At 46.0% G+C, this 23,204-nt stretch overlaps 1 protein-coding gene across 2 annotated transcripts in view; it reads right to left on the minus strand.

Annotated features, from left to right (window-relative positions):
• Positions 1–23,204, minus strand: part of FBXW4 (F-box and WD repeat domain containing 4) — an 80,838-nt gene that overhangs the window by 34,176 nt on the left and 23,458 nt on the right. For both annotated transcript variants that reach the window (XM_079793767.1, XM_079793768.1), the window contains exon 5: positions 20,592–20,686. In XM_079793767.1, coding sequence (XP_079649893.1) covers positions 20,592–20,686 — 95 coding nt within the window. The remainder of the gene's footprint in view (positions 1–20,591; positions 20,687–23,204) is intronic.

The raw sequence follows: 23,204 nt of genomic DNA on the forward strand, positions 1-23,204 counted from the left end.
GTTTTAATATTTTTTAAAATTTATTGAGAGTATTACAGATGTCTCCCATTTGCCCCCCTCCAACCCACCCCCACCCCACCCCCGGCCTTTACCACACTATTGTCTGTGCTCATGATCTCTGAACACATAATAATCTGGCCACTCAATGTGTATACACACACACACACATACACACACATACACACACATATATATATATAGGGTGATGGGACATGGGAGGTTGGCTGGCCTGCCTGCTGGTCAAACTCCTGGTCGAGGGGACAATTTGCATATTAGCCTTTTATTATATAAGATATACACCAAGTGGCCAGATTATTATGCGTTCAGAGATCATAATAATCTGGCCACTCAGCGTATATTCTTTGGTTAATCTCTTCCCATACCTCCCAGCCCTCTCCCCTCTGAGGTCTGTCAGTCTGTTCCATGCATCCTTGCCTCTGGACCTATTTTATTCATCTGTTTATTTTGTTCATTAGATTCCACATATAAGTGGGATCATGTGATATTTGTGTTTCTCTGACTGGCTTATTTCACTTAGCATAATAATCTCCAGGTCCATCCATGTTGTCTCAAAGGATGAGATTCTTGTTTTTTACAGCTGCATAGTATTCCATAGTTTAAATGTACCACAGCGTTTTCTTATCCACTCATCTATTGATGGGCACTTGGGCTGTTTCCAGATCTTAGCTATTGTAAATAACCCTGCTATGAGCATAGGGGTGCATAGATTCTTTCTGATGGTGTTTCAGGGTTCTTAGGATATATTCACAGAGTGGGATTGCTGGGTCAAATGGCAGTTCCTTTTTTAATTTTTTGAGGCAACTTCATACTGTTTTCCACAGTGGCTACACCAGTCTGCATTCCCCTGGTGGCATGTTTTTGTTATCCACTTTTGAAATCACAAAATCTATGGGTTTCTCTCTGGAAAAACATCAGGATACCAAAAAGGTCATTTGATAGGAAGTTTCCTTTCTCTCCCACTAAGCCACTTGGGACGGATACAAACCTTTCAGAAGAATGAAAAGAAATGACATAAATTTGCACACACTTGACAGTGGTGTGGGTTCCTGATTTACAGGCTGGGTGACCCACCTCACTTCAGACTTTCATTGCTACACAGTACCTATGCCAATATTGGACATGTTAGCTGCTGATTTACGGTATCCTCAAGAAGGTTTCTAGAGAAAACCAACTTCCCATCCCCCTGTGTGAAAAAGCTAAGGAGTTTAGACCCTGATGATAAACCTGCTCAGAACTCTCAGGTCAGCTGCAACCTCACAGGCAAGTCCACAGTACCTACTCTCGTCTGTGTTCAGGGCCTGCGTGCTCCCACAGCGCCACAACCACCCACTATAACTTACTTGAGAAACACATAACTTCTTTCAGAAAACATGTCCTTGCACTCCACCACCAATAGAAGGAAAATTCACAAGGAAGGGGAGTCCCAGGGAGAAGGCTGGGCAAGAAAATCTAGAGAAGAACAAGGACTTCAGGAAACACAGTGATTACCAGAAACTCAGTAACTAGGTTCTGCACTCCTCTTCCATGCTCCAGGGAAAAGGAAAGGAGGGCCCCGTGGCTTTAAGAATCCATATGCATGCACTCACTTATGCGGAGGTGTCTTCCTGAAGCACTCTATACTAGGAGAAGGAGTGGCATCAACACAAAGTAATGAAGGTGAAACACAGAGTTGCATGTGAATCATCTCAGGAGAGTTTGTCCTTGCTTAGGGGGAAGGCTCCCATAGATCAAGGAACCTGCCTGCCATCCTGATACACACAGATACACAGGCTCTGAGACAGGTGACAGATATACACACTGCTCCATTAGTTTTCATGAGGTGCTAATTGCTTCCTCTGATCATCTCTTCTCCATTTGTGGGGAAAGCAGAAAGTGCCCAGGGGGATACTTTTTCCTCTGTATGGGTAGGAATGGGGGGAAAAAAAAGAAGGAAAGAGATGAAATAAGCTGCCTCCTACAGGTGCTCAGTAAACTCATGAACCCCAGTCATTGGGGAGGTCCCAGGCTAAAGAACAGGATTAGGCCTCCATTAGGGATTAGGTCTACAACCACAGAAAGACATCCTATGTACTTCAAGTACCAGGAACCTCAGGGAGGTTGGGCTAAGCAGAGACTTGTGCTAAAAGCAAAGGATGGTTTGGGTGAGAGAAAGCAAAAATTCTAGACCTTTGATCAAGTCACAACAAGCATTGATTCTAAATGAGATTCTGTACCTCTGGCTCTTGGGACCCCCATCATGGGAGAAACTTTCCCATGACAAATCAGTACCTTTTCTCAGCTTCCCTGAAAACAATGAACACCAGATACACCCTGAATCAGAGTTTTCCTAGGAACTGATTAGACTTCAGACATGAACCCTAAGATGGCAACAGTAGGAAAAGGAGTCAAAACTTTAAAGCTAACCTCCTGACTCAGATAATATTCCATGAACAGGACGAGACCTGGACTGAAGTTAGTATGCATTCAATCAGACCCAGTTAAAGGCCAGCCCCCTCTAGCCCTTCCCTGGCTCCAAAGGTGAAAGTCCGGTGCATGCTGGAAAACAACAGTTGTCAGACCATTGCACTGCATCAGAATCTCACAATTTTGTACTTTTAACATTTTTATATGTTTTTTAATTGATTTTAGAGAGAGAGAAAAACATAAATTGGCTGCCTCCTGCGCACCTCCTGCTAGGAATTGAACCTGCAACCTGGGCATGTGCCCTGACCGAGAGCCTCTCAATGCATGGGACAACGCTCAACCAACTGAGCCACACCGACCAGGGCACCATTTTGTACTTTTAATACAAAATTTAAAGCAATCAAACAATACCTGAAACCTATATAATTTTATTAACCAATGTCACCCCAATAAATTATTTTTTTTTAAAAGGTCAAGTATCAGGTCTCCCAGGAAGTCAGGGTTTCTGATCAACATTTTTATTTTTTGTCCAAATTCCTCAATCTTATTCCAGAAGTGAGGTCCCCAAACCCATCAGGGCTTTTCCACCTCTTTTTTATTGTCAAGGAATGAGGGAGCACCTCCAAGCACCTGCCACCAGTCCATCTCTCCCTTCTTCTACCTTATTCCAAACTCTCCTTTAAACCCCTGGTGCTCCACAAAGTTTCCAAGAGCAACTCTTGACTCTTCCTCCAACTAAATATAATTATGCTTTTAAAAGGGGGAAAAAACAGTCCAGGGAGTTCCCCAAGAGGCTGCTGCACTCTGCCCCTTGTAATGAAGCTTAATAATGAAATGCCCTGCATTCCAATTAGTAAGAAATGCTCATGTTCTCCAGCTGAACACCCTCTATAGATATATCTAATTTGTTTCCATGATTCCATCTCTTTCCTCCATCGAGTTCACATTTAAAGATTATGATCTGTTGGTGCTCTCCCAGTTCTGGTAGGATAGCCTGGGGGAGCGACAGTGTTTTCTTGGAGCCCCAAAGTAACCATCCCTGACACCCCTTCCCTCCATTATCACATCCATACACATAAGCTCAGACTCTTCCAAGCTCTTTATGAGCTGCCCACCAAATGGAAGAGAAGGGTGGGAAGAAATCGCTTTTGGAAAAGTTAAGTGAAAGAACAGTACAAGGAAAAAGGGCAGGGGTAGGTATTGCTGGGAGTGCCTACTTCTCAATAAGAGATGTTCTCTGCCACAGAGTGGCCCAGAGCAGGAGCTGCTCCTTACAAGTGAGCCCCCTTGGGACTCAGGCCCCTCGAAGGCCTTAGAGCTCCAGCTTCTTTTCCCTCGTCAAGCCTGGCAGGGTGACTGGCACCAATTCCTGAGACAGTCTGAAGGATGCCAAAAGCAGCACAGAGGAGCCGCTGTGCTCCGGGAACCTTGGCGGGATGCCTCTCCAGGGCCACCTCATCCCAGTGGCCAGCCTGCATCTCTGCCTTCTGATCATATGGAAAGTGAAGACACAGTCCCTTTCTAAAAACCTGATTCCTCAAATGAAGGCCTCACCCCCAACACCACACCAGATGCCTGGCCATGGGTGGGTGGTGCTGGGCAGGTCATTACCACCAGCTCCTTGACTCAAAGTATCCCTGGGTTTCCCTCTCCCCAGAAGCAGAGCAGGCCACAAGCAGGCTGGGAGATGCTCCCAGCGTCTCCCCCTACTTAAGTCATGCATATACATCTTCTCTCTCAGCAAGACTAAGGGCCCAGAATGGGTCAAGGCCCTTTCCCCAGCCCCCGCACAAGGGTACAGTGCAGTGAGGTGAATGGTAAAGGCAGAAGCCATCCTGAGGGACAGTCCCCAGTGGGTCTACCTGTGATGGGCCCAGTTATCCTCACTGGAGAAAATGCCTCCCATTCAGTCACTGGTTTGTAGGGAACGCCCCTCAACTGCTGGAGAGCATTTGAGATTTGCCAGTGCTCCCCCAGACACTCGCCTTTTTTTCTGTCTAGTCCTGTTCTCTCCTGACCCTAATCAATTGCTGGGTAGTCATATGCAGCAGACTTGTGCTCCCCCAGCACCCCTCCTGTCTGTCCATACCACCTCCTCAACCCCTGCAGACAAGGCCCTGCCCTGGCTCCATGAAGCTCACAATCTGTGCTCCTGCCAGACTGTCACAAGGGGGGTAACTCGCTTCAAGCTGGCAGCCCTGTGTGGTAGAACTAAACACCCCCCTCAAGGGGTGGGGGTAGAAGGCCAAGCAAGCGTGTGCCTGCGCATCCCAAGGTGCTCTTGTTTTCTGGGCACCCCACACGGTCTGTGACAGACGCATGGATGGGGGAATTCTTTGCCAGCCAGAATTGGCATCTCACCCTACCTCTCAAATCTGCCACTAGCCTCCAGGGCTGAAGACCCTCCAAGAAGAAGAGGCCCTGCAAGACAAAGACTTGAGGCCCCCCAGCCTGGCCTCCCAGCCCAACACAGGCCCGCATTAAAATCAACACTCCGTGAACACACAAAACTGACAGGGCAGAGGGGGAGCACACATCGGATACAAAGATCGGGCTCTCGGGAGACGCGGCCTGTTGGTCTCCCATGTTAGCTCCAAGTGACTAGGCGCAGGGTGGGAAATAACGCCATGGCTGGGGCCAAAGCTCCCGCCTGGGCTCCAGGTTCGGCAGCCTTTTCACAGGGAAGATGCCTCTGCCTGGAAAAAAATGCAAGCATTGTGTGGGGACCATTAATGCGTGCGCCTCTGCACATTCCTTCAAGAAGCAGGAGCACACTAGTCCCTGAGCCCCCGGCCCTGTGCCCCAACGATTGTGCCGGCCTGCAACACACTGCACATGCCACCTGGTCCTTCCCCCCAGGCCCCCGGCTCTGTGAGCGGTGGGAAGGGGGCTGCCAAACACCCTGGCTTCATTGTGCCCCAGAAAGAGGGGACTAATTACTTGCCTACACTCTGGAGCGCCCAGGGAGAAAACAGAGGCCAGTGGGGTGGAGAGGGTGGAAAATTGGGGGGGGGGGGGTGTTGAAGAAGGGAGAGAGAAAGCCACAGGATACATTTCAAAGTTTCTCTAGCAATTTGGGGGTGGAGGAAAGAAAGCCTGGTCCTGATGTGAAATCATACAGAGGTCAGGGCTGGGTCTCCCACCCTTGTGAGAAAACGGTGAATCAGGGACGGTTTATCAAACGATCATTTTTTTCTTTTGAAACCGGGAGGCAGCAGCTTGGACAATTCTGCAGATGTGCTTGATGAGTTAGGGACAAAAATGGCCTTTCTCTGCCCCCCTCCTCTCCTCCTTCTATAAGGGCTCCCATCGGGGGTTGCTTCTCCCTCCACTGCCTCCAGGACCCTCCCCTCCCTTCTTCAGTGGTCAGCTGAGACCCCCACCCACTGCTTGCTTTTGTACTCTTGGCCTTTGGACATACTGACGGGGCCTTTATGAGACCCCAATCAAGACCCCCATGTCACAGGTACCTAGTAGAGACACCAGACCTTTTCAAACAAGGGACAACAAGGAAAATCGGCTGGCCCATTGTCTCCCCTCTGTGCTAAGTGAGATGAAAGGGGCCCGCGGCCCCCTCCCCACAGCCCGCCTGCCAATCACCTCTAGTTATTAAGGTCACAATGTGTAAATTCTTTTGACCTGCACCTAATCAAAGATTCACCGGCCCTTTCAAATCCGAATGGGGAGGAGGGGAGAGATTCCCCCCCATAAACCCAGCAAACTCTCCCTCAATAAAATTTCTCTCTCTGATTCCTTCTCTGCTTTCCATCTCCACCCCTTCGTTTCTCCTCATTCCGCCCTCCTTACCACTAGCTTCAAACACAAATGACAAACCCCATGGAATTACTACCCTAAAAAATCTGAGGAGGATTTGAAAGTTTCTATTTAATTCTCTTGAAAGAAAAAAGTTTTCAGACAGGCACAGATGCCCAAGCAAGCCCAGAACCTGGTCTGCCCCTGTGGCTCTGATGCCGAATCTCTCCAAATGGCAAAGTGGTCAGTTGGCTTTTTTTCTTTCCTAAATCGGCCTCTTTTGATTTCCCCTGATATCGTCATACATGGAGAAAACTACTGGGATTAAAGACACTCCCTCACTTAGCATCTCTAGTTCAGTTGCTGACCTTCCATGACCCAACTTACACTAAATGGTTTTGTGAGATGAGGGGGGAGGGGAGGAATTACCAAGCCCAAAGTAGGCAACCCTAGAGGAAAAAAAGCAAAACAAACAAACAAACAAACCATAGGGTAGAACAACAGAGAACAGAAGAAGAGCCAGAGGGAAAACCTTGAGAGAAAGCAAAACTTGGGATTTATTGTAGTTTGAATCATGCAAAAAGAATACAACGCTTGCTAATCTCCACCCATCACTATCAAGGTTATACACTTTGATTTCTCTCTCTTATCATCACTTAGAAAAGGGAGGAAGCCTAACAAGCAAGCTAGTAATAAGTGAGTGTATGTAAGTTGCCCAAAGTCTAGTCTCACTGGATGATCTGCTCTCTCTGATAGTATGTTTTGCCTCTGAGTTTCTCCTTACCCGGATGCCTTTATTTCTTTCTGAGCTTTCCTTTGGTACTAACCCCTCACATCATATCTCCATACTGATACCTTCTACATCTTGATCCCATATCTGAGCTCCACCTTCCTGGCTGTCTCCAGCCATGGCTACCTGACTGCCATCACCAACTCTAATCAACAGGTCTAAAGCAGAACTCAGCCTTCTCAAAGCCATGGTCCCCTTTAATCATCAGGCTCACAGAAGAACTCATGCAGGCCTTTTCCCTCTCCTCCTCAAATGCAGTCATGACTGCCTACAGATTGTTTCCTCTGTTCTGAATCCAGGTTGTCTTCCCACTGTCCCTAGGAGTCCAGTCCCTTACTTCTAACAAAGTGTACTCCCAGAAAAGTATACAACAGCCTCAGTCTATAGCCCTCCAAAGTATCCTATATACTGTGCCACCAAGTAAATTATTTAATGGCTTCAATCTGGCAAAAACCTTCTATGGTTCCCTATTATCCTCAGCTTAAAGTCACACTCTGCTCTTCAAAGCCCTCCAAAAGCAAGTCTCAAGCCTCCACTCCAGCCTCACTCACCACATCTTTACACAAACCCTCTATCCCAGGCAGCCAAAGTTGTTCATTCTGAACCCCCAAACATACATTGAACTTCCCATCCCTTATATCTTTGTTCATACCTGTCCCCTTGCCTCAACTTCCCTTCAGCAGTTTAAGGAAAGCCATCCTTGAAGTCCCACTTCAAATTCCATGTCACCCAAGAAGCTCCTGAGTTAACAAAAAAAGGCCACTGCTTTCCTCTGATTTCTTGTTAATAATCCTGAGGATTGATGGCTCTCACACTGCACATATACTGGAATAAATCTGAGGATGTGCAGAGTTATTGGACTATAAGCCCCTGGATGGTGAAAACTGCCTCTTGTACTTCATACTCCCCATATGACCTTGCACATTACAGCATTCTTGATACATCTGTAAGGCAGGCACTCAGGAATATGCATTCCACATAGAAAAACATTTCTGAGTTTACATTGCCTTTTTAAACAAATTCCAATATTTTAACTTATTTCTTTCCCCACAAAAGGTCCTGAGCATTAAACCATATTTAATGCTGCAAAAGTGAATGTAAGGAAGTATCTTTTCAGGGTGATAAAAATATGCTAAAGTGAATTGTGGTGATGGGTGCACAGCTCTGTAAATTTGCTAAAAAATCATGGAACTGTGTACTTAGATTGTATACTTAAAATGAGTGAATTTTATGGTATGTAAATTATACTTCAATAACACTGTTTAAAATAAAAAAGTAAATAGAGGTCCATATTTAATTTAATAATTGTAAAAAATAAGTAAAGGAAGGATTTTGTATACAGATGCCTGATACTAAAATACTGTAACTTACGTTTTTTTCTAATTATAAAAATGGGTTCAATATAAAATATTTAAATACAAACAAGTAAAAAGAAAATAAATGTCAGCACAAACCCACTACATGAGGTAGTGAAGTAACCATCGTACTGCTTTGTGACCCTTTTTCATTTAACAATATGTTATGACATCTTTTGGGACCAATGACTATATATCTAGATTCTCCTTTTAATGAATATGTAGTATTCTATTGAGTGAATGTTCCATAAAATATTTAACCAGACCCCTATTAATGTATATATATATGTGTTGTTAATATAATTCTTAATACATACATCTTGCATACTGGTCTGGTTATTGCCTAGGATACATTCCTAGAAATGGAATTTATGTGTTAAAAGGTTTTCACTTTTTTATTTTGATTCTCACTGCCAAACTAATATAATTTTATAACCCTAACTTTTCCTCTCCTTCTTCCTGGCCACAGACCTCTAACAAGTTGAAGAATCCTCTGAACAATTTATCTTTTTGTATTAATTTTTAAAATATATTTTTTATTGATTTCAGAGAGGAAGGGAGAAGGAGAGAAAGATAGAAACATCAATGATGAGAATCATTGATTGGCTGCCTCCTGCACGCCCCCTAACAGGGATGGAGCCCAAAACCTGGGCATGTGCCCTGACCTGGAATCAAACCGTGACCTCCTGGTTCATAAGTCGACACTCAACCATTGAGCCACACCAGCCGGGCTAATTATTTGTTTTTATTCTCAACCACAGCTCGCCTTGGATACTAGTGAGATTCAAACTGGTCAGAAAGGTAGAGTGCTTCAAACACAGTAACCCATGTGCCCCTCTTTGCTAAATGTTACAAATCTCACCCTCATGCCCAGCTGATCCTTCTCTTGGATCATTTACTGTAGGACTCCAATCACTCACTTGGTCTCCTCCCATTCAGGCCCAGGAGGAAGAGGCACAGGCTGGCCAGGACAGATAACGCTATAGCTGCAACAAGGCAGAAAATAACTGGAGAAAGAGAAACATCTTGTAAGAGTAAAATCCTCAGGAGAAAGAGAGACAGTGGGTCATGTGCTCTAAGCCATACCCTCTCTGTAGCCCCTGCAGGCCATGGTGCAGTAAGTTCAGAGTGAGGAGCATATGCTAAGTGATGGCTGATTACATCTGGACAAGATCCTATAGGGAGACTATGCTCCTGAAATGCCAGAGTTTTGACTAAGCACCACAGGACTGACCCAGGGCAAGACTCGAGATAATCTCTCTTTCAAAAGTCCCCAATCAATGATGGTCACAGGCAGAAAGGGGTTCGTTTCAGTTTAGCCCACACATCTCAGCCTCTCCTTCCCTATCTATTCAGCCAGTGCATGTCACATGTGCAACAGAGCCACACATAAAGGAGGAGATACAGCCCCCACAGCTACACAGGGCCTCTCTACTGAGGCACATTTATATTTGAAAAGCTCTTCCTTCTATTCTAGCCTTTGTGTCTTCCTGTCTACTTCGCTTCAGTTCCTAGAAAGAAGCTGATCTGAAGCTTCTCAACTGACCACTTACTATGCCAGCACAATGAAAGTGGTGGCCATCCCCTACCTATCCCCACCTCCAGCACCACCAAGCAACACAGACTTAAGTGTCTCCAGTCTGAAAGCAGAAAGCCACACCTCTCTAGATGGGGCAGATGAAGCATGGGAAATAGAGAAAGGAAAAAGGCCTGCTGGCCCCACATTCTGCTTCATCAAGCCTAACCACAGTGTTAAGAGGATCAGAGAAAGCATAAGACGAAGAGCCTTGGTTTTAATGCCTTCTATAAAAGCAGGTAAGTTCCTGCCTCAAGATGCATGCTCCTCAGAATGTACACAGGGCTCCAGCCCCCAGGGCCAGTGTGCACATTTTCTAAAGTGTACCGACCTTAGATGGAGCTGCTACTTCCAGCCTGCTGTGAAAATCAAAATACTACACTATGACCACCATGGCCATTGTTTCAGAAGCTGGATTATGACTTTACTGTAGGAAGGAGCAGAGAAGGAGACAGCAAGGCAAGCTGAGCAGGGCCAGAGACAAGTCTGAACACAAGAACATGGAAAAAGTATGTGTGTGTGTGTATGTGTGTGTGTTCACAGAAAAATATGATTTATAATTATTTTAATCTCCTAAAAGGTTCTCTCTCATTACTTGAAATTCCCATTTGCAAATTAAGGCCCTTGGGAAGATTTTGGATGTTATCACATCCCAACTGGCACTCCACCTGCCCCTCCTATACTTTTTTGTTCCCTATCCATGTTTTAAATTTGCATTGCAAACTATGAAAAAGGAAAGCTTCTGCAGAAAGCAATTTCCTGGGCCAGCAGCTCTTGGACTAATATTCACTTTGCAATTACCATGGCTTCTGTATGCGCGTACTCTCCTCCCTCCTCCCTCCACTCATCCTCCCTTGCCAGCAACTTCTGCCTAAACCAAGCCTGTCTGACAGACCATGTTACAAACTGCCCCCTATGAAAATGCCATGGCCAGTATGGAGCAAGAACCAGTTGGGAAAAGGGGTAAGGATCTTGGGTGGTCAGCTAAATAGGGCACCCCAGAGGCACAGGGGTTTCATCTGTAGCACACAGGCACATAACTCTTACAAAAGATGGCAAATAACAACCCTCCCAAAAGTTCACAATCTGAAACTTCTAGAGTCCTGTTTAAGAAACTGCTAGAGAGGCACAAGGATTAGCAGCTGTACAATCCACAAAGCCAGAAATCTTTTAGTACTGGTCTGAAGAAAAAAACACATACATTTGTTAGCTTGCTGAGGCATAAATATATCCTTTATGGTCACCATACGTGGAAACTAGTCAGCACAGCAGAATTCAGAATCAACACAGACCTTTATGATTCATAGCATCTTTACAGTTTTCCATATCAATGGTGTCAACATATCTTATTATTGGTGGTATACATCGGTGTCTATTCTCCTTGATGATGTGAGGAAAATGTTCCAGCTCTTGGGTTCCTAACCCCTCAAATGGAATTACTATAATAGAGAAACTGAGACTCACTGATATAGGGAAATGGTCATGGGCATCAGAATTCTTGTTCTTGGGTCTTAAGCCCATGACCAAGCAGAGCTATGAATGATTGTCCTGAACTTGGAGAACAAAAGAATGATAGCTGACACTATGGACTGCCATCCGGAGATCCTAGAGACAATAACTCTGGTAGATGAAAAGGGGGAAGCACATTTTCAAAAAATTTGGCTTGAAAGGAAAACAAGGAATTTTAAAACTTGACTCAAAAATAAAATATTGAGCTGAAACCGGTTTGGCTCAGTGGATAGAGCGTCGGCCTGCGGACTCAAGGGTCCCAGGTTTGATTCCGGTCAAGGGCATGTAGCTTGGTTGTGGGCACATCCCCAGTACGGAGTGTGCAGGAGGCAGCTGATCGATGTTTCTCTCTCATCGATGTTTCTAACTCTCTATCCCTCTCCCTTCCTCTCTGTAAAAAATCAATAAAATATATATATTTTTAAATAAATAAAATATTGAAATCTGCCCCAAATTGCCCGAGACCCACCGAATTGCAAGAGGATGGGGTGATCTTTCTACCTCTGACATGACCCCCAATACACAAACATATATTAATGCTACTGATCCAGCTACACCCTCATCATTATCTTTTTCACTCAGACCCACCTCAACTCCCAGTCTACTTCTAAGAGTAAGCTCCATGGCTCAAGAAACTAAAAACACAGATATTTCATGAAGATCCCTCTTCTGACTGATCTGAGTGTTACAGCTAACAGGTGGGGAAATCTTCTTAAATATACGAGTATTATCATGACAGGGCCACTGGCACGGATCGGTGCCATAAGTCAGACAGGACTAGGAAGTTTCCGCCCCACCATGAGGTTCCTCTTTAGCCTTGACAGATCAAACTCACGCCGAAGCAGGCAACAGAGATCAGTTCAGTCTCCGAGCCAAAGGTCTTCACAGTGAGGGACCAAAGCTGCCCTGGCTGGGCCTCTGCCTGCCCGTGTCCCAGATTAATCACCACCAGGCAGGGCCTGGACACCAGGCTGCAATCTGAGCCCAGCAGCACCTGCACAAGGGTCACCCTGGCTCCTCCCACACTCCCCTTGGGCCAGACTCCAGGGCAGGAGGGTGTCCACCTGTTGACTAGGTTACCTGGAACAGGAGGGCAAGACACTCGGCCATCTTCAATCTTGCAGATAAGTCAGAAACTGTTTGAGTGGATTAGTGAAAGAAGGAAAGATGCAGTGACTCAAGTAGTGAAGTAAAAACTATGAAAGAAAATTCTCAGCCTCTGATCAGAAAGAGAAAAAAGCCCCAGTGCCCCTCTCATTACTGTCTAGAGAGGAAAGCTAGCTCAAGACCAGCAGTCAAGTCAGGTGAACTAAGCCCTCAGAGGTTAATGAGATGCTTTGTGAGTGTTTGGTACACATTCTCATCATCTACGGATCAACAGGATGCTGAGGAGGAGGAGAGAGACCAGAGCAGGAATATCTTTTCAAAACACCCCCAAATGCGGCCAGATATGCTAGCGCGGAAGGAAGCTGAGAAACAAATTCACTGTGAGGAGTAGGAGAGCTTCCTATGATGCCAAGACCTCGAAAAACAGTTTCCTCAATGTTCGCCTAAGTCAGTATGCTGTTTCAAATACTGTCCACTCAGAGCTGGCAACTATGGTGTATCCACATGTCTATGGATTCTAGAATGCACTTTTTAGGACCAAAGGATCCTATTATATTATAAATTCTTCTTGGATGGTAATCTCTTTTATATTGTTGCTTCTCTAAGGAAGTATTCTTGAGGCTCAAAAAAAAAAATCAAAAGGAGGAAGATAAGCATAAAGATCTGTATCTTAGAAGGATCTGTCCCAGGGCCCAACCTGTGATATACTAGTAAGGAGAAACCGCTCACGGATGCAGGTTTTCCCACAAGCCTGATGGCCCCAGGGAAGGAAGGGTGGGAGGGGTCAGAGCCAGATTGAAGTGTATGTCCCTTAAAAGAGCAGAGAAAAGCACAGGTCAAATAAGAGGAGAAAGAGCTCCGGCACAGCGCCTTCATTTGCGGAGGAACACCCACATCCTGACCGTTACACCTTGTACCTCCAGAGCTCCATCTCCAGGAATTCCCTTTGAACTCCAGCTGCAACCCGGAGTTAGAATAGAGCAGTGGCTACAATTACACACTTGCTTAGGAAGGGGGGGGGGGGGGGGGAGGGATGTATGCATGTGACAGGCCATGAAAGGTCCCTGCCTATAAAACAGACTGGAAAACAAACCCTTAATTTAAATGTTAATGAAAGTGCTGTGGAGACATCAGAGGCTTCCCGGCTGCTCAGAGAACAGCTACACCAGCCACAGAATTTATAGCTCCCCTTCACCCTCCCACCTCCCTCTCTGCCTCATCACCCACTGAAGTTTAAAGAGTAAAGAGAAAAAAACAACAACTAATTTTAACATTAACTCCATGCTTCCACCTTGGGATGTGATTGCTAAATTATCTGTCGGCAGAACAGTGATCAAAGGTGGAAAAACACAGGCACGTTGCACACACAGCCCAGAAAAGTCAGCCACAGCTGCGGCAGAAAAATTACCTTCCTCTCTCTCTTCCCGCATCGGGAAAAGAAACAGCGGTGCAGGCGGGGACTGGAGCCAGAAGGTGCAGGCAGCAGGAAGAAGGTGGCTCTGATCCCTCCAATGTGCTCTGTTCCCCATCTGAGAACTTAGCACACAGGTTACCCACTGACTGGTCTGTCTCTCCATCACACTATGCTGTCTAGTTCACTGCTGTTTCCTCAGAGTCTAGCACATAGTAATGCTTAAGTATCTGGAGAAAGATAGACCGGGGATGGGCGGCAGGTGGGAGAGAGAGACAAGAGAGGGGAACCAAAGAATTGAAACACTGAGACAGGATGGAAATGTATCCCTGTTAGTAGGGGCAGGGTCTCCATGCACGGACTCTGTCTCAGGCTTCTGCAGCAGCCTCTGTTTCTATTTGTGGCATTTTATTTAAGTCAGCTCGACAACTGAGCCAACCTTGCTGGCCTGGGAAGGAGTCGCTCCCACAAATGGGTTCTGGGCCAGCCAGGACTGGTTGGGTTGCTGGTCTCAGGCCAGCAGCTCAGCACATGAACCTCCCCGTGCCCATCCTGCCCTGGACAGTGGCAGAAATCCAATCTTGAGGAAGTGAAACCCACCAGTCCCTGTGGCATTTCGTCCTTGCTACTGATGGACACATCCATAGGAGAGGCTTGGCTTAGCACAGGCAATGAACTCTAGGGTGGTGGCCACTGCCCTGAGACTCAGAAGGACCAGACTCTGGTTCAACTGTATCCCCACACTGATCCTTTTCCAATTTTTGGTCATTTCAGGTTGGACTAAGGAGCCCGCCTAGCACTACCCAGAGCATCCTTCTTCCTCCAGGTGTCATGCCTCCCCTGCCAGCCATGCCAATCCCTGGCCCCTCCATGGTGCCTTTGTGCCTCTGACTCTCTCATCCGAGGGCACCACATCAGGAAGCTCCCTCCCGTGTGCTCTACAGCCTGGAAAAGGGGAACACTGAGCCACTCCTTGCCTTAGGAAGGTCTCCTTTCACTAGACAGGCCCCAGAGGAAGCTTCCTCCTAGCCCCAGCCCTGGGAGGGAGAATTGAGGGGTCTTCGAGTTGACCAGGGGCCAAGCCATCAGGAGAACCAGCCACAATGTGAAGCCTTAACAAAGTCAACCATCAGAATATTTTTCAGGTTATCAAGGTTAGGGATCCTCTTCAAGACCCAGCTCTCCATTGCCAACCAGAAAAAGCAAAACTCAGAGGCACAACCTTTACTTTTGATTTGTCTTCTCCTAAAAGCACTGAGTTATGAAGCCCAGGGCCAAAGGGTTGCTGAACCACTGGGAATCAAAAGAATCCAAACTGAAAGTTGGCTGCGTCTTTTTCCAATCTTTCAAACCTCTCTGTCAGGGAAAACTCCAGATGCAATTACCTTTCTCTAAAGAAAGGTGCATTTCAACAGGCTAGTGAATATGCATCTACCCCACACACGACACACAGTAAACTGTGTAGCCACTGGAACAAACACCCTGCTCTCCCAATAAACCCACCCCCTTACCAAACAGTACACAGAGCCTGCTTTCCTTCCAGACTCTCCCTCACCTCTGGGAAAAATGAAGCAAGAAGGGGCAGCTGCTCCATCAAAACCCCCCAGAGGCCGCAACTCACTTTACGAATTTGAATCGGTACATTTCATGCAGACTTGGACTAATCCCCCAGAAAACAAACAGGCCACCACAGTGAGCAAAGCAACACAAAATTATATTGTATATTTAATAACATAGCTAAGTCAAGTTTCTACACCTATACCACTCATATATTTCCCAAATGACAGAAACAAGAGAGAAGGAATTAAAACCCAAGTGTCCTGGGAAGCCTTCTTGACCACACTCTCGCAAGATAGCAAGTGTCGTTCAGAGACGGGGAAAGGATTCTGTTGAGCACCTCCTTTTTCTTGAAAGGTAATAAATATGGCGTCTGGGGGCTCTTCTCTCTTCCCCTCTCAGGCAACCAGGGCAAGTAGGCTTACAGATCCATTTTATCACTAGGGCCCCCCATGGCTGGCTTGGAAGGAGTCCTGCAAACTAAAGATCTATTCTAGGAGCATCCATACTCCTGGACTGGGGCAAGCATTTACAGCTACCTGAGTAAGCCCAGACCTTGATGACACACTGCCTTCCACCATTCCTCCCCATCTCAACTCTGGCCTCCAGGAGGAGAAAAATCTTCCCCAGTCCCCACAGAGTCCTTCAAGGGCCACAGCTACTATCCAAGATGCCAGTGGCAAAAGCATGTCTTGTGGTCCTCCCTTAGCCCACAGGACACGGCAACAGGCTAGAGACCTGAACACCAACTGCTGCCTCTTCTGCCCCATCCCACATGTGCCCAATATCAAGTTTCCCTAAGCTTCTATTTCTCCCTCAGCCAGGAATGGCACCCCTCTTACCCCTCAATCAAAGACAGCCTAGTTTTAGGCTCTTAGTATCATCTGGCAACCATTACAGTTATGTACCCATCTTGTCCGCACCACTGGAAGGACCTTTGGGGGAGCTGCCTCACAGCAAGTGCTCAGTCAATACACAGGGAGTAAGGAGGAAAGGGAGTAAGAAAGGAAAAGATGGAAAGTAGAAGGGAATGAAATTAAGTCTTTAATAGTTCTGCATTTCCTAACTCTGGAGTATTTACTAACTTTATTCAGCTGGAAATAATTTTAAATGGCAACAAAACATAGTTCACATTTTGAAAACTCTGCTTTTCCATGTTATTCATGGACAAGTGCTCAGAATCCACTGTGACCTCAGGAGGGTGTATGTCTGAGACCAGCTGACTGAATGTACTCAGTCCCACAAATACACCCAGACAATGCCCTTACACCCCAGACATGCCTCCAGCCTCTCACTTCTACTCCGTCACAACCCATTCTTCCTTCACTCATTCACAGCTCCAGGCTGGGCCTCCTCTACAGGAGGAGGGCTTCACCTATAAGTAATGAATCTTAAAAATAGGATTATTGCTATCAAGGCAAGAAGATGGATAAGAGGCTAGAGCAAAAGGTCCTTGTCTTCCACCCTGCTGTGGAGACTACCAGTTTTACTTCTATGTTTTGTGAGTACCTAACACACTCTAAGCACATGATTGGTGTTAAATATCAGCTCCCATTGCTGTTTACGAATCGAGAACTCAGGGTCATGGAAGGAAGGATAGGTGATATTTGGACACAAGAAAGAATACCTGCTTTCTTCCAGTCGTGAGCACCTCAAAATAAGCCTAGGGCTTGAGATTTCATGTTTCATGCTACAAGTATCTAAGTACACACATAAGGAAAAAAGGCACAAAGCCCAGCATCAGATAAATAGGATAAATAGCTCTGACATAATATTTTAAATAGAAGAAAGATTAATTAAGAAAAGAGATGTGCCAGATCTTCTAACTGTCCAGGTTCCTTCTAACTATGAGGGAGCTATGAGGGAGCAAGAAATTTTCAGGTAAACCAGGAGTAGCTGCCCTAGAGGACAGCTTTACCCCCACCCCATCCATGTTCTTCATGAGGGGTTCAGGAGCTCATCACATTAGTGACACTGATGACCACATTCAATAGGGAAAGTGGCAGGGAGGGGAACGGAAGGCAACCATCAAGGGCAGGAACACTATGGGAGGAAAGGGAGAGGAAAGAAAAGTTCCTGCTGAATCCCCAGGAAGACAGCAAAAGAGCCATGAGGGCCAGCCAAAGCCCTGGGCAAGAGTGGAGCCGCGAGAGCAGGTAAAGCCACTGAACAAGTGCTTCCCAGAGAGGAGATTCCGGCTGACATCGTATGATAGCCCTTTCAGCTTTGCAGAGTATTTTCTTATTCATCATTTCAGGTCATCTTCACAACACTCTAGAAAGGCCTAGAAAGGAAGTAGTATTTACATTTATTAGATGAGGAAACTGAGGCTCAGAGAAGGAAATGACTTACTTGAAGCTACTCTGTTGGCTGGTGGCAAAGGAGAATTTCAGTCTTCCGGAACGACCCTGAGGCTGGGAGGCAGAGGCTCCCAGATTGGGATAAACGGGTGAGTTTATTATAAGGTTCCAATTCGTGGACACAGAGAAAAGAAATTGTTCTAATAATAAGATGAAAAGGCCCTTGCCCCAGTTTGTTTTCAGGTAAGAGAAAAAGGAACAGAGATAACACCAGCATATGCCCTGATCACTTAGAGTAATCCCAAAAGCAAACTATTTTTAAAGAGTCCAAGATACCATCTGTGAAGTTAGGGAAAAGGTCATCTCAAATAACCATGGGTCAGGAATTGAACAGCCAGCCAACAGTGAGTGAAAGATTCATCCAGAGCCAAGAAAGTACGCTAAGAGGACAAGAAGACTCTAAAGGAGAATGTGAAGAAAACGTAAGACCCAGGTTTTCACCAAAGATGAGGAACATCAAGGACGTAGCAGAGGGTCTGGCATAGAGCTAATGACTAATAAATGTTAACTACTACTAGTAGTAGCAGTCATAAGCAGTACTAGTAATAGAAAGCTATGTCCTTCCTCCAAGTTGTAGCCAAAAAAACCCAAACTCAGTTCATGGTAATCTAAACTGCTACTCAATGGTGAAGGCAGACATCTGTCCTCAACCTGTGTTTTTTTTAATCCTCACCCAAGGATATTTTTCCATTGATTTTTAGAGAGAGGGAAAGACAGAGAAAAACATCGATGCAAGAGAAACACATTGATTGGTTGCCTCCTGTATGTGCCCTGACTAGGGCCCAGGCTTGGGAGGAGCCTGCAACCAAGGTACATGGCCTTGACCAGAATCGAACCCAGGACCCTTAAGTCCGCAGGCTGACGCTCTATCCACTGAGCCAAACCGGCTAGGGCTGTCCTCAACCTTTTATTGGCACCATCTTCAACAGTTGCCATGCTCTATTCTGTTAACAGGTAGCCTAACGCATTCCAGAAGAGGTAGGTAGAGTAGAGGAATATGTGTGGGGATGCTTGGGAGAGCCTGTTTGTGTTCTTTGGCCTAAACCCATATGCAGGAAACATGTGGACCATCTCCAGCCCTGAAGAACGTCCCTCTACCACGGACCCCACCCTAGTCTCCTGAAGCCAGCAAAGTTCACAGGTAACGACCAAGACAAAGTCACCAGCCCACCTGTCACCCCCCACAGGCTGTCTCACCCTCCTTCAGTCCTTACACATACCCAGCCCACAGACCCCACAGCCGGGCGAACTGGCTTAAGAAGGGACAGCATTAGGAAGAAACTGAGGAGGGGCCAAAGCTCGATGGCTCCATTTTCCACCCTCCGCTCCCACACACTTAGGCCTCTCCCTGCTGGTCTTTCCTTCCCTCTTTCCTAGGATTGCTAGAATGATTTGTTCTGAACAGCGACAGGTTTATAGGTTAGCCGACACCTCCGCTCGGTGGAATTTTAATTAACTTCTCCCATCGTCAATATGCTAAGGAATGGGGTCTCCATTCTCTGGGGTCAGCAATGTGTTTCAGGTCCTGCTATATCAGCCGTCAAATTGAAGAATTAATGACGTGGCTAATCGGCTCTAATTCTTTAGGAAGAAAAAAATTTGAAAGGGAGTTGTGGAAGGGGGCAGGCGGAGGGATGCAAGCTCCATTGGGTGAAGAGAAAAAGGGAAGGGGGCTGAGCAAAGGGGGGAACTGACTCTCTCATAAAACAAATGACTGACTCAAACCCAGTGTTGGAGGGTGGCAGCCCTATAGCTTTCCTACTGATCATCTAGATGGTGAGTGAGGGGTAAAGGAAATGGGGAAGACCCTAAGTAAACACTGTGACAGAGCAGGTGCAGGAGAGGGCATCAATGCACCCTGCTGAGGAGGAGAGAGGCTCTCTACGTTAATCCAAGAGAGCCTAGACAGAAAGCAGAAGTTAGGATGCAAGCTCACTCATTCCTAGATAAAGGTAGAGAAATACCAGTCAGGCCAAAGGTAGGATAAAGCCACCATAAAAAATCTGGCACTTCTGCTACAATGATCAATGCATCTACTGCACATACACGTCTTTGGATGAGGACCCAATGGCACACAGGCCCCAAGCCTCTCCTAATGACTCAATGCTCTAAGGCCGTGGTCAGCAAACTGTGGCTCACGAGCCACACGCGGCTCTTTGGCCCCTTGAGTGTGGCTCTTCCACAAAATACCACAGCCTGGGCGAGTCTATTTTGAAGAAGTGGCGTTAGAAGAAGTTTAAGTTTAAAAAATTTGGCTCTCAAAAGAAATTTCAATTGTTGTACTGTTGATATTTGGCTCTGTTGACTAATGAGTTTGCTGACCACTGCTCTAAGGGATTCTCCAAAAGACATTTCCCAAGGGGAACAAACCACTGATTTGAGTTATGAGAGCAGTTTTGCTGGGGCTGTCACCTCCCAGAGGTGCTGAGAGGCCTCTGCTTTGGTAACAACCTCTTCCAGAAGGGACATGGCTGTACAGCTGGACTCAGTTATATTCTAACATAGTATCTCTTCCTTCACATTGCTGGGCTAGATGCTTAGGAAATTGGTTCCTAGAAGGTTATTTCAGCCCAATGCTTATATGAAGTAACCTTCAGTCCTCAAGTCTCTGGAGAATTTCCAAAATCTCCAGGAGAGCAGTGCAAAGCAAGCAACCTAGAATATTCAGGTAGAGGATTTTCTAGCCCAACTTGATCTTGTAAAATAAAAGCATTATTATATGGGACATATCCAAAAATGTCTCCCTTACCTGAGTAATGGGCTGATAGCAATGGACCAGACTCGGTCTTCAGTCTGGATGGTGTGTAAGCACTGCCCAAGCCGGCCTGAGGCCAAAGACCATACCTGAAAACAGGAGAGAAGATGCTCTCGTTGGCATTGCCTGGAATTGGGGTGGAGTGGCTGTCCCTGGGCAGGGGTGAGGGGGGTGGGAATGGAGAATCCTTTCTGTCCTGTATACACAGAGCACAGGGTATCAGCAGAGGTGACTCTCTGGCTTCTGGGTAGCCTACCACCCAAACAGACCCTGGCTCCCAGTCCTAACCAACCTCTTTTACTTCCACCCAATACAGCTCTTACTTCCCAGCCAATTTTATACCAGGGAATCAGAAGTTCCACATTCCCCAGCTGAGACTTGACCGAGATGAGCGAGTAGACGGGCTCGCTTCTCTTAGCACCTTCCCCATGTTTGTGGATTTTCCTTTCTCCTATCTCTCACCAAGATTTTACTTTGGGGAGGTAGGAGGAGGGAGAAAGATCAAGGCACAGTATGGGAGGACAGAGACAGAATTAGAGTAGAACTAGAGAAAGGAGTAAAAAGAAAGATGCAAGGGAAGGAAAGAATGGAAAAAGAGAGACTTCAAAGTAGAAAGGTGGTGTGTTGTTTGTTTGTTGATAATGCCCAGGATTCAATGCTATTCATGTCAGCACGGAATTTAGCACCTAGTGTCACCAAAAGTAGCAGAAAAGCTTAACTCTTTTAAGCTTCCATATCTCCTACAGGTTAAAAATATTGCTTGGAGCACATTATCTGGTCCCTATCAGTCAGGAATGTACATTAGCAGCCACTCTGGGCTTAACTCTAATCAACACTCACAGAGCCCTCTCAGCAGTCAGTGCATTTAGAAATCTCCCATTAAGCACAAGGTCCCCCTACCTCACCCTATCCCAGATGACACACACAGGGAAATAAGCCTCTAACTAAACAGAAAGGAAACCTCAAATATACAGAGCTGTCCCCAGACAGCAGCCAAGGAGGGATCCTGAGGCAGCCAGATGGATCAATGACCTCTCAAGGTCCCTGCAGTGCTATAAGGGGAACACACAAGTCAGTTAGGGCCTTAGATGGAAGAACTTCCAGGAAACATTCCTTGGGTTTAAGGGGTAGGTAATGGAGTGGGGGTGGTCCTGCCTCCTTAGGGTCACATGATATCTCTTCCTTATAAAAGGAGAAAGTGTTTTAGATTTTGTGTGCATGATGGAGGCAAGAGGGTATGACGCAGTTTTCTCAAAATAGGGAAAAGAAAAGAAAACAAGAAGATCCTGAATGAAAAAGGGCAGAAAGTAAAGGTAAATACCACAAATTTCTTGGAGTGCCATGACTCCAGCTTACTCTTCTGGATCTGTAGTCAGGACACTTTGGTAGTAATTAGATGCACTTCCAATGTCCGCTCTTAGATGGTCCAGATTGGAAGAGAGGTTTTCCTTTTCCCTGATGCAAACCCCCTAGAAGGTATGTTTTTGCATGGGTGATGGGAAGGCACCAAGGGCTCTGATTACAAAATCTATGGGAACAGCCTAGGCCTGAATTCACTAGTGCCCTCCAGGGAACAGGCTGGTGGTGGATTCTTAGATTGTGCAAACCACAGAACAAGGTTCCTAGTCTCCAGAAGTGGCTGGGGAAGTATGCTGCCAATTCTGAGCATCATCTTGGGAACGTGGCCCTCCTGATCAGCCCCAGCAACACACCATCCACCAGAAACCTGAGTATGCTGATCACATCTTCATCCTCAGTGGCCAAATCCAAAAGAGACCCACCCCCTGGAGAAGACAGAACTTGGTAGGAGTAGACCTTGATACAGTCCTTTTAAAAAGCAGTTAGCTGTATATATCAAGACTTTAAAATGACCAAAGCCTTTGGCTCAGTAATTCTATTACTGAGACCCTATCTTAAAAAATAATCCCAAAATGAAGAAAAACCTAAATGATAAAACTATTCCCTGCAGCATGAGGTAGCAGAAAGCATATACACGGGCTTTGGAATCAGACAAATCTGGGTTGAACCCTAGCTGTTACTTATTATCTCTGATCTTACAGATGTTTCTTAACTTCTTAGCCTCAGTTCCCTCATGTGAAAATAGAAATAATACCTATCTTTCAGGGTTGCAGTGTGGAAATGGGAAGATATGTATAAATTATCCTGCACAGTAGCACAGTATTTGGTAGGCATTAGGCATCAATAACGGTGACTCTTAATACTATACAAAAATAACTAGATACAAATATCCACTAGGAAAAAGTGACTAAATTATGGTAAATCCATTATGAAGCCATTAAAGACGACACAAATACTTTATAATAATAATGGAAAACCTTATAAAATAAACTAGATATATATAGCAGTGCACATTGGGTATCTAAAATATATCTATATATATAAAAAGCCAGCGCCCAGAACGCCATAATGACTGGAATGACTGGTTGCTATGACACCCACTATGACCAGCAAACTGGCCAACCTCCCGAGGCCCCTCCCCTGGCCAACCCCACCCCTGATCGCCCCCCCACCCCAATAGGGGCGGGGCCGGCCCACCGCCCACAGCCCCTCCCCCAGCTGCTGACCCCCAACCAGCCCCCCCACCCC

The sequence above is a fragment of the Cnephaeus nilssonii genome, assembly GCF_951640355.1.
Source record: "Cnephaeus nilssonii genome assembly, chromosome: 16".
NCBI classification, from domain to species: Eukaryota; Metazoa; Chordata; class Mammalia; order Chiroptera; family Vespertilionidae; genus Cnephaeus; species Cnephaeus nilssonii.